This window comes from Aedes aegypti, chromosome 2, assembly GCF_002204515.2.
Source record: "Aedes aegypti strain LVP_AGWG chromosome 2, AaegL5.0 Primary Assembly, whole genome shotgun sequence".
In the NCBI taxonomy this organism is placed as follows: Eukaryota; Metazoa; Arthropoda; class Insecta; order Diptera; family Culicidae; genus Aedes; species Aedes aegypti.
This window is the reverse complement of record NC_035108.1, coordinates 260,828,453-260,841,183: the sequence shown is the minus strand read 5'-3', so window position 1 is coordinate 260,841,183 and position 12,731 is coordinate 260,828,453. Positions and strand designations below refer to the sequence as shown.

The 12,731-nt window shown below is 36.1% G+C and overlaps 1 protein-coding gene across 2 annotated transcripts; it reads right to left on the bottom strand.

Moving 5' to 3' along the window:
- On the bottom strand, nucleotides 1–12,465 carry LOC5565695 (neuronal acetylcholine receptor subunit alpha-4). Of its 2 annotated transcripts, none has more exons than XM_001650002.2 (6): nucleotides 12,224–12,465; nucleotides 11,978–12,168; nucleotides 1,525–1,572; nucleotides 1,351–1,466; nucleotides 928–1,292; nucleotides 1–869 (listed from the first exon to the last, which is right to left on the bottom strand). In XM_001650002.2, exons 1-6 carry the CDS (start codon nucleotides 12,300–12,302, stop codon nucleotides 295–297), a joined length of 1,374 nt encoding a protein of 457 aa, XP_001650052.2. In that variant the 5' UTR covers nucleotides 12,303–12,465; the 3' UTR covers nucleotides 1–294. The 2 variants fall into 2 exon arrangements, with proteins under 2 accessions (XP_001650052.2, XP_021700588.1); XM_021844896.1 differs by having other exon boundaries at nucleotides 11,978–12,153; nucleotides 12,224–12,464.
- Between the last annotated feature and the right edge of the window lie 266 nt (nucleotides 12,466–12,731).

Below are 12,731 nucleotides of genomic sequence, written 5' to 3'. Positions count from 1 at the left end.
TGCCCCGCAAAATATTATTTTTATTCACTTGCTAATCTAATTTATCATCGAACACATAAGTTCCAGAAAAGGAAACAGCGCCTATATTCACTTCAGTTCTAGATTAACACTGGTCATCGCTGTCATTAGTGTTATAACATATAGATTCGTTGTCTTTTCAATACTATTCGACTCGTCCATCAGAAAAAAAAAGAATTTTCTTACTTTATTGGCTTTATTATCTCACTTAATTGAGCTGTATCTAGCTTGTGATGGCGAGAACCTTTTCCAATGGATTTCCGTGTTCTGTCGGTCTCACGCTAGAAACAGCACCAGAAGCATGAGCGCGTAGGCGATTGCAATTCCACAGAAAATTATCCGATCAAACGGCTGTATGAGCACGTTCCACTTCAGTTTTGTTGGATCCACGTCCCCTTCTTCGGAATCTTCGGTTTGTTCGATTATCGCAGTGTCTTTCGATGTCGATTCAATGTGATCAACGTGGTTGGAAAATCCTGCCGAGGAGCTTTTCTTCGATGGTTTTATCAGTTGGTCGTTTATATTGAGATAACCAAGTTTGAGGAATGCTTTGAGTATAGCTATTTTTGTAACCGATTGGTAACATTTCTGAAGGGCATGTGGCACTCCCATGCTGCTCTGCTTCGTTATGTTCATTGAGTAAACGAGTACTCCAATCAAGATGATTGTTATTATGAGAGATCCTAAAAGTATGTTGGCTAGGCAAGACGCTGGGTGCATCTTTGTATTAGCATACCAATATAATATCACCGTGTAGATCGCATGTAATGCTAAGGAAGTTATAGACGTTACAGCTCGAACAGTAGTATCAATTCGAAACCATGTGATCATGAGGTTTAGAGTCATCAGTACTGAAAAATATATAATACGTACACAAAATTTCAAAACGAACAATCAAGAGATACTCACTTAAAATCAATATAAAAAAAACTACCAGATGAGGTCCAACCATTCGTTCTACTACGATATCCATTCTGAACTCAGGACTAACGGAATTGTTCACGATTGCCATCTGAAAGGAGGTGATCTTGTATGGCAGCACACCGGCAACTGAATACGATAGTCGCCGCTGGAAATGGAACAAGGACAACTGATTGATGTCATACTCCGGAGTGAATATCCTCAAAGGACAATCTTTGGTTTCGAATGCCCAGTGGAGCGAATTGTCTAGACAGTCAACGGTGAACGTGCACAGCATGGAATACATTACTTCCCCATCGGAGCTAAGATGACACTTCACTTGATAGCAGTGGTCGACTTTTTGAACGGGTGATCTGCAATGAAACGAATCGTATGTGTATGCTATTGTCTCCTAAAAGTCATAGAACAAACTTTGATAGAGATTTTGCCGACAGTATCGGTGTCCAGATGTCTTTTTCGGAAACGGAAAGCGTTTGAATGTTGTTCTGTGCCTTTTTGTTCCAGTGTAGGTAAGCGTCGTACCATTGCTGAAATCCATTCAAATTTAAAATTATGACTTTTTCGGAGTACTATATGTTGGCTTACCATCGATATTTCTACTGTGATTTCTAGCTTGGCGAATGAATTATGAATCTGTGAAGAATAAACGTGGAAATAGTTTTACCAGTAATAATCATTGACAGACAATTAAATTCGTTTCTACTAACTCAACTTAGCAACGTCGTATCGCAATATGAAGTACACTGCTCACACTGTTATGGGTCACCTAGTCATTATTATTAGCCACTATGCTCCACATGCAGATAAAATGTAAATAACCCATAATATTGGGTGACTCATAATAGTGTGACCAGTAAGCCGTTCAAATTTTAAAAATGTTTGAAAATCCAATCTCCCATATGCTCTTTACCATCCTTACCATAAAAATAGTGTTCTGTGAAATTTTCAGCTTTCTACGTAAAGGTTTTAAAAGTGGCCCAAAGACAATGTAGGTTTATATGGAAATTACTCTGGAGAAATTTTGAGAAATGTTCCAAACACGCTCGTACTGTAATGTAAGTAGAAACTTATTTTCCCATATTGAAAACTCATTCTTCAAACCTTAATATAGGATAACGCTGAAGAAACAAATCCCTTTTGAGCTAATTTTGTTTTGCATGTTTGCAGGGCCAGGGCTATAATCCCATATTAAGCTAAATAATAGCAAACAAACTCATGAATATCTCTTCTGCTACCCGTCGAATTGAATTTCTCTTTTTAGCCAATTTTTTTTAATATGGTTTGAAGAATGAGTTTTTACTATGTGATAATAAGTTTGTACTTACATTACAGTACTAGCGTGTTTGGAACATTTATCAAAATGTCTCCATTATAATTTCCATATAAACCTACATTGTCTTTGGGCCACTTTTAAAACCTTTACGTAGTGTTTGGGAGCTGGTCCTTTCCTTCCGATTGAGTGGACTGTATTTAGGTGGCTTGGAGTAGCCGTTCCTTGGTATGGCTGAAGTGGACGTTCGGGGTTTGGATTAGGCCGTCGGCAGACCTTCTAGGGCACTTTGGTGGGTCTCCTGGGGTTTATCCACAAACTCAGCACAGTATTTCACAATAACACAATTTATTTACGACAGTCCATTACACATCACATAACAAGTTTATTTCTAACGCACAAACTACATTTATTACACTTAATAACTAAACATATATTGGAAATTGGTTTTGGATTATTTCTCGACTCCGTCCGAGCCATATGCCGACGTATTTTGTACTGACTATTGGTTGGATGAGCGAAATCACTCGATGTTCTCGTTCTTGGGTGTAATATTTTCCCTTGATAATCAATGAAACATGAATCGCTCACCGAGGGGATCTTCAATGCGGTTGGCGATCGCTGATACTCGAACACGTAGAAAACTGAAAATTTCACAGAAAACTATTTTTATGGTAAGGATAGTAAAGAACAGATGGGAGATTGTATTGTCAAAAATTTTCCAATTTTAAACGGCCCTAGTGACCAGTTTATGAATGAACTACCGTTTTGATAAATTCTGGGAAGCTTCAAATTCCGGACACTCTACAAGCTGCAACACACTGTCATACACTTTGGTTATAGGGTTATAGAAAATGCTAAATCAAGTTGCAATTGTATTGACCATGATGAACTGTCTATTTGTATCTAAAAAACCTTCATATTTTTGCGAATAGAGAGTTCATGCATTTTGAACATTTTATTTCACAGCATTAGAAATCACTTCATTGTGTTGTAGTCTCAGTGGTGAATAAATTGATTATTTCAAAACATATATGATCTAACTGATGTATTTACGAAATGTACCAAAGACAAACTTTCTTGAACGTAAGTGGCAGTATGAGTAAGGAAGAAGTATTATTATTATTATCTTTATTAAAGAGACTTTCAGCTCAGCGGAAGGAAGAAGTACACTGTCAAGCAAAAGTTTGAGTTCACCCCCTAAAACACATAAAAGAGTTTTGAGATGAGCTGTATTGTTGGATTTATATTTTCCAGATTTCATTGTCATTCAATAGTGACTGAACGGCATAGTGCACTATGGGCGATTATTTATTTATTTATTTTATTTTTTAACTTCAAATTTTGAAAGAGGGAAAAGCCCCTTTGAGTGATTTTTAATTAAAATCTTTCTCAAAAAGGCACAAAACCTCTTTATCTTTTCTGAACACATTATAAAATCAACAATCTTAATAATAAAAGGCTCAAACTGTAATGATCCATAGCAGAGCCAATTTCTTGAAAATGGGAAACGTCCAGGATTATTGAGATGCCACACACAGTAAAAAAAACTCTTCAAATCTGAAAAGAAACATACGAAGAAAAAGAAAATATCACACATAATATGAGATTTCATTTAAAAACTGAAATAGAAGTTTCAAAATTGGCAGAAACATATTTCCTAAAATATCTGGAACAGATATTGGAGTGGGATAACCTGTATTTTGAATTCGTTTTAAAAATGTATTTCTTGGTAAGATGTATCGAGTACAATGAAAAATTATATGATCTATGTCTTCATAGGATTCACCACAGTCACATAAATTGGAATCTTTTATGTTGCTATATAAATGACTATTACAATTATAATGGTTTGAAATCAATCTTGAAATACAGCAAATAAAATTAAATTGATTAACCTTTGGATGAATAGAATGACACCAACGCCCTTTATCACTAGTGTCCCAAGACACTTGCCAATTATACAAAGTAGATTTTTACAATTTTGGAAAATATTCAGATCCTGAAATAATGCGATTATATGTACTTCCACAACGAACACCTAATTTAGCTAAAGCATCAGCTTTTTCATTACCGTAAATTTGTGAATGAGCTGGAACTCATACAAATCTATATAAATAAAAATGGAGTGGTGTTTGTATGTCACGAAATGGCTTGAGAACGGATGAACGGATTGACGCAAGGTTTTCACTGTTGCCCTCCACAAGGGATGCGACGTGTTTGTGCGGGGAAAAAGTTCAGGAAAGTCTCCGGAATAATCGGGATAATGGGAGAAGACTAAAGTGTCAATTTGTACGGGGGATTTCTTGACGTTTTCCAACAGCCTACTTGGTAGCAAAACGAAGTTTGCCGGACCACTAGTTAATAATAAATCCTTTAATTCAAGTAATAATTGCTTTATCATTAGAATAAAATGATGAGTTTTAGAATGAAAGTTTACTGAACGAATAGCTTTAAGACAACTAAAACTATCGGAACAAATTAAATATATATCTGGTGAGCGAGATTTTATCAAACTACATGCAACATATAATGCAGTCAATAAAAATGGTACACGGGGATTGTAATTTGAAAAAATGTGCTGAGAAATGATTATACGCTCCAAATCCTGCAATATCATTGATTAATGATCCATCTGAAAAATAAAATTGATCAACATTTACTCCAACAAATTTTCGATGAAAAAACAATTCTAGCAAACCGAGAATAGTCATTACATGAAATTTGTTTCAATTCTTCATGTAAAGATAAATCAATTAAAGGTTGCAGTGAGTGAATTTCAATTTCATGTTTATAAAAACGCTTGAAGAAACAGGTATAATGTTTTGCTCTATGCAATAATTGAAAGAATATAAAATTTTACTCGCATGATTAATTTCTTCAAAATTGTTATTATAGGATGATTGTTCGGAATACATTGAGTAATATATTTACAATTTAATTCATGAAAACGAATTTTTAATGGAACAACTCCTGCTAAAACTTCCACAGACATTGTGTGAGTGGAATACATTAATTTCAAACAAATTCTTAACCAACGATATTGATTTTTTTCAATTTTAGAAAAATGTGTATGAGCAGCACATCCAAAAGTAAAACAATCGTATTCTAGAACAGTTAACAGTTAACAAATCAGAAGGATGAGCACCCCACCAAGTACCAGTAATTGTTTTCAAGAAATTTATCCATTTAGAGCAAGTTTTTTGAATGTGTTGTATATGAAATTTCCACGTTAACTTAGAATCAAAAAATATTCCAAGATATTTGTATACATCAACTTGTACAATTCCAATATTATTGAAAAATAAAATAATGTTAATATAAGAATGTTTACGTGAAAAAATATATATTTTGTTTTAGCCACTAAAAACGTAAAACCATTATTATGTGCCCAATCATAAATATTATCAAGTGCACATTGCATAAAATAACGAATTGTTTCTCTATGTTTGCCACTAATAGAGATAACTTTATCATCACAAATTACATATAAAAATTGATAATACAATTGGAATTTTGAAATTTATCATTTTTTCATATAATAAATCAATAAGAACAGAGTCATATGCTCCAGAAATATCAAGAAAAGTTGAAACCATGTCTTGTTTTCTATTAAAAGATAAATAAATTTGCGATGCTAGAAGTGTAGTACAATCCCGTGTACCACAACCTTTTCTAAAACCATATTGTGATGAAGATAAAATGATTCCTCTCAGCCCATAATTCAAGGCGATTTAAAATCATTCTATCCAAACATTACAAAATGTTTGAAGGATTTATACTAAAACGTGACAAAGGGAAGGGCGGGGGTCGACAAATTCGAAATTTAGCGTGACACAATTTTTGTACCATTCCTTACACATAAATTTGAATTGTTAGTCTATATATTATCCATCCATGAGCATATAATTTGTTTATGATTTTCTGTGATAACTGAGGATTTCTCCAATAAAAAGTACAAGAAATTCTAGGAGTCTCACCAAAATTGTCTTCAAGATCACCAAGCAAGGATTCATTCCACTTATTCTTCAGAGAGTTCACCAACAGTTTTTCCAACTTTGCCTTTGAGGTTTTTCGTGAAGCTTCTTCTCAGACTCTTTCAACAAATCTTTTAGATAATCTCTCGAATTTTTTTCAAGAATTGCTTGAAACATTCGTTACTCGGGTTACTCGTAATATTCCACAAAATGTTCAAAAGCAATTAAACAGGTACCGAAAAGCTAAACATTACATATAATTTGCAATTGGATTAGATGGACAAATTGATGTGAAGATTTGCGAAAAAGTTACACGTCTTCTCAGTGAGAATCGAACTCACGACTCCCCGATCACTAGTTGGGGCGCGTTACCACTACGCCATCTAATCCAATTGCAAATTGGTAACGCGCCCCAAATAGAGATCGGGGAGTCGTGAGTTCGATTCTCACTGAGAAGACGTGTAACTTTTTCGCAAATCTTCACATCAATTTGTCCATCTAATCCAATTGCAAATTATATGTAATGTTTAACTTTTCGGTAGTTGTTAAACTTCCACTCGGCTGGTTAGCCGTAAACCACGATTCATAATTAAAAACAAGTATTTATCGAGCAACAGACTCATGTTCCGTAACCTGTCGTTTGAGAACGTCGCGACCCATTGGAAGCCCACACAATAGAAACCTCAGCCAGCGCAGTTGCTGGCTAGTGTAGTGTGCTATTCCTATACCTAAAAAACAATGCGCTCTCGGGCTAGGCATTGGATGTATATAGATAGCGTTGTGTTTGGATGGGCATCTAATTCTTCCGAAAGAGGTGCACTTTGCAAAAAAGGACCACGTGATTATTGAGCTGAAATCGAATTCAGGTTAACTTCTGCGTTCATGAGTCCTCTCATGGCGTAGTGGTAACGCGCCCCAACTAGAGATCGGGGAGTCGTGAGTTCGATTCTCACTGAGAAGACGTGTAACTTTTTCGTAAATCTTCACATCAATTTGTTCATCTAATCCAATTGCAAATTATATGTAATGTTTAGCTTTTTGGTAGTTGTTAAACTTCCACTCGGCTGGTTAGCCGTAAACCACGATTCATAATTGAAAACAAGTAATTAAACAGGATTCAATTGGGATAATGTTCTTGGTGATTTCTCATAATGGTTCTCCGCAGACATATATGATTTTTTTTAGTAAAAAATCTTTGGAATTCTCTAAAAATAAATTTTATGTTGCTCCCCGCAGTCTTGAAAAACTATCTCAAAAATAATATTTATAATTTCTTCAAAAAGTCCTAATTAAGAAAACTTTGCCTAACTAAGAAAAAAATTGAACATTCCTATAAAGTTTCTAGCGGAATACGTTCAACTATTTTTTTCAAAAACTTCTCTGTGAAAGTGCTCAAAAATTTCACGAGCAATTTGTTAAGGGATTTCTTTAAAGAATTATATTATCACTTCACCTGGAATGTCGTCCTAGGATTCTTCCGAAAAAATCATTAAAGATTCACCCAAGTATTTTCCAGCGATTTTTTATCTTTGAACGGCACTAGCGATACTTCTGGGAAATTTAAAAATAATTTTGCTACAGGATCCGTCATTGATTTCGAAATTTTTAAAAGCAGTTTTTTCGTTCAAAATCAAGAAATTTTACAGGAAAATGTGTTCACTGTATTCTATTCTCCAACCGAAATATAGTGAACACATTTTCATCGAATAATTTTCAGTTTTAAACAGAAAAACTGCTTTTAAATTTTCAATAATGACGATGATTACGATGACGGAGCGTTGAACGTTAACCTGCCTACGACTGAATATCCTTTCAATAAAAAGTAATTCAATTCAAATTAAATTTTTTAGGGGATTACTTTTTATATGACTCTACCAATCACTCCATATTCATATCCAATTTAAATCAGACATCTAGAGTAACACATATACAAATAAATTTTGAAAGAACTTCTAAAGAAATTTGTTTGATAATTTCAACCTATATTGAATTTGGATAATTTGCAAAATTTTCCGATAAGCATTCCAGAAATTCACCGTAATTTTTTTTTTACAAAATTCCTGCCGATGATGGCGAACAGATTGGTGTAGATACCATTTTTCCTACTTGCAGAACTGTAGAAGTTAAATGTGAACGTATTGGCGTTTTTTAAGAACATTGCCAAAGGTTTCTTGTGGAAAACTTCATTATTTAAGATTTTACTGAATTTAAATCTTTGAGGAAATTTTTGCATTACTTTTGATATTTGATGAAGAATTCCTGATAAATTTTCCGATTTTATGAACCATTTTTCAAGGTACTAGAGATTACTTTTTTCCTTTAAATTCTTAAAAGTTTTGCTCTTTGGAGTATGAAAACATTTGTGTGTAAGGTGAATACAGGTGGAAACAAGAGAAGGGCAGCGGAATAACGAAAGATAAGTGATTATTTATAGGTGAATGGTTACAGGATACTTAAAACCACTCTAATGAATTGACAAAAGCAACTTTTCAGAATAAGAAACATTCTGAGGCAATTTAAGATTTGTTCTAAAAATATTTCTGAAGGACCTTTAATGAACATTGTGCAAGAATTTGTAATATATTTTGGAACATCTATTTAAAAAAATCGCAGAGGAATTTACAGTAGAACTTTCAGCAAAATATCTTAAAAAAATGACAAAACCAATGATTTTTTGGAGAAATTGCGAGGGAAACTTTTGAAAGGGTAAGTATTGTTTTTAGTTGAATCCGGGAACATATTTCGGACTTGTGGATAAGAAGCAGCCATATAAGGGATGGTTGTTCTACAGAATGATTTCACTTCGAAAGTATGAACAAATCTCACAACGTGATTTGACTAATTTCTAAGAGATTTGAAGCAACAGTTTTGGATATTTTATTTTAATATTATTTTTGATATTCTTAGAGGAATATGATCATTACAAAATTCTTCCAGGGATATCGAATTTATTGCTGGAATAAAAACTTATGGTCGATTTTATTGGACCTTCTACATCAGGTTTAATTTTTGCCATCTATCTGAAGAAAACTTGGCCAAGTTGAAATTTCTTGAAAACATCTGTTGTGATTTAAGGATTATTGTCTAACAAATTCCTTAAAAAAATTTGCCTATTTTTTTCAATTGATTTTGTCGTTCATTATACGAGTAGTAGTTAATGTATGGATTTCTACAATAAATGATTCTGGAGGGGGCCTGTCCCCACCTGACCCCCCCCCCTGTTCGTACGCCAATGACTATATGGCCTCCATATTAGTATGAATAGAGGGAATCTATGCATTTTAAACAATCTTTTATATCAATTTAGGCTTTGTTGAGTTGAATCTCTGCTTTGTGAACACATTTGAAGACTGGGCCACTCTTGAATACTGATGGTGTAATGTTAAAGCAGCCATTAACAACGCAGCGGAAGGTGCCATTGGGTTTGTGGAAGGATATCGACGGAACGGTTGATGCAGCATGCCGATAATGCAGCAAGGTACCCGTCAAAATGTGGAAACCCATTTATTCCGGGATAAAAAGCGCTGCCTGGAAGAGTTGGAGTGCGAAGAGATGGAGCAGCAGTATCGTTCTCGAGAAACGCGTAAGTTCTACAAGAAACTCAATGCATCCCGCCTTTGTGCCACGAGCCGAAATGAAATGGGCCAGGATAAGGACGGAGATATCTTGACGGACGAACGTGAAGTGATTGAAAGGTAGAAGTAACACTACGATGAACACCTGGATGGCGCAGAGGCGGAAGACTAAGGTAGCATGAGGAATGGCTTCATCGGTACGGCGGATAAGGGAGACGTGCCAAATCCCACAATAGGTGAAGTTCTTCTTTCTGGCGTTACATCCCCACTGGGACAGAGCCTGCTTCTCAGCTCAGTGTTCTTACTTCCACAGTTATTAACTGAGAGCTTACTATGCCAATGACCATTTTTGCATGCGTATATCGTGTGGCAGGTACGAAGATACTCTATGCCCTGGGAAGTCGAGAAAATTTTCAACCCGAAAAGATCCTCGACTGGTGGGATTCGAACCCACGACCCTCAGCTTGGTCTTGCTGAATAGCTGCGCGTTCATGGCTACGGCTATCTGGGCTCCCAATAGGTGAAGCTAAGGATGCTATCAAACAGCGTAAGAACAACAAAGCAGCTGGGAAGCATGGTATTGGCGCGGAATTTATTAAAATGAGCCCGGACAGTTTGGCTACTTGTCTGCACCGATTGATAACCAAGATATGGGATAAAGAACAGCTACATGAGGGGTGGGAAAAGGGAGTTATACTGCCGTGAATCGCAAGTCTGTCCCATCTGCATTTTCGTCAAAATTGAGTTGAGTTCAGTTTTCAACATATCTTCCAATACCCTTTCAGCTGCACTAATGATACAATATAATTTGTTCGGAAACATTAAGAAAAACAGCAAATCAAATTGTCCCATAATGGAAAGTAATCGCATATCAGTCCCATTACAGATTTAGGCACCGTGTAACACAAAAAAGAACCGTGTTCTGATCATCTTTATATTTGCCTCGGATAGATATAGTAATGAAAAGCAAATTGTGGAAGTTTCATCGTGATTGGAACATGTTCAAATCTTCTGGAATTTTTTGAATATTCGTAAGGAAAACGATTTTGTAAACTTCTTATTCGATTTTCTCAATGCCTACTTTTTACAGATGGGACTGACTTGCGATTCACGGCAGTATATTCCCAATACTCAAAAAGGGTGACAAGTTAGAATATGAGAACTATTGGGCGATCACCACTCTCAACGCAGCCTATATAGTGCTTTCGCAGATCATCTTCCGCCGTGTATCGCCGATAGCAAGCAGATTTGTGGGAAGTTATCGAGCCGGTTTCGTGGAAAATTATGAACGAGAATGGTTTTCACGGGAAACTGACTACACTGATCAAGGCAACGATGGCAAGTAAGGGTGAGAAGAACATTGCAGCCTTCTATATTTCATACTTTCCTTTGCATTTCACATTTCAGAGCCTAGAAATGTGTATAACCTTTGGCATAAAACCCAAGCACTACATTAAATAAATTCACACGGTTGTTGTATGACTTATATTAGAATTAATAACAATCCAATCAAAATTGGGCCATCTCCATAGGATGTGCTTCGATGACAGGAGTGTTCTCACGGCTGCCCTCGAGTTTTTTTTAACGTTGCTCTATTAAACATGCACTTTCTTGTTTTTACCGTTTGTGGGCACTAGGATTACTGAAGAAAAATCCCATGAATCGTGGATCCTTACACATTACGTTGTTTAGACTTTGGTGATTTCACATTTGCATACAATTTTCCTCATAGGAAATTTTCCACACAATTCCAGCCTATTTGAAAAGAAGAAAATCAAACAATATTCAGTATTTTACTGGAGGTAGAGCTGGTGCTAGTGTATATTCCAGTGAGCTGCAATCAGCACTTCAACAGCACGTAATGGGTAATGTAATATACCTATGTTCAGAGGCAGGCTGCCAAAGCTCTTGCTTCAACCAACTCAAGGTCGAGGTTAGTTAGTGCATGTCGAGCTCATAATGCAGCATTTCATGACTTCATTGACCCTCAACTACTTATTCCAATATAAGAAAACTCAGAAGTGTTTCAGATACAATTCAGTTATTCTTAAAAAAATGATATTAGAAACTATATGTCGTTTTTACGCTCATGTGCTTTGCAGTCCACTTTTTGGAGCGCTGGTTGAACCCATAGTGGTGTCAGGTAAAATGATGAATTAGGATCAAAGTGTTTTTCAAACGCGTTTATCACTAAATTTCGTATTAGCACTACCTACCAATTCGACATTCATAACATCTGCTCCAATATACATAGCCACTCGATCTTGCTGATTCTTCACAGGTCTTTGGTGAGTATTATATCCGGTTCCACACAGCAATGCATTTTTAAGCGCTTCTTCCGTTGTGGTATTGCCATTAACTTCACTAGCGCAGTCGAAAGGAGCAGCTGGACCTTCGGAAAATTTCACTAAGGTTAAACATATATTATCACCTCCAGAACCACTGCCAGGACTTCATATTACCACTGAAAACACCTTTCGAAGAAACGATCACTAGAATACTGACTCCAACCGCGACCAAACGATTCACTCGGCTCGACATCTTCGACTTCAAGGTCCGAAAGGAGGCAAATGAACGACCCTTCCCGTACGGTTGCTTAAACCGAAAAGTACAGATGATAGTGATTTAGATTCGCCACCGCCCGTCGTTATCAGATGGAAAGACGTCCCCTTAAATTGATCAACACGAGTGCAACTGCATTGCTCGTTGCATCAGATGAGACTATATTGGTACTCACCAGGGAAGCGGTTCAAGTTCAATTTTGTTGTGACGTAATGCATGCTGCATAGTTTGCAGGTAGAGTTCGCATTACTGTGGTGGGACTGTAACGCAGCCACTCACATTTTTGCCTAGTTGTTCTAATAGAATATGCTTCCGAAAGACCGTAGACCATAGTTGTCGTTGTCCAGTGAGATAATCAACCCGATAGATAATCGCAAACGGTAACGGTTTTGTGAGGGTGGAAGAGAA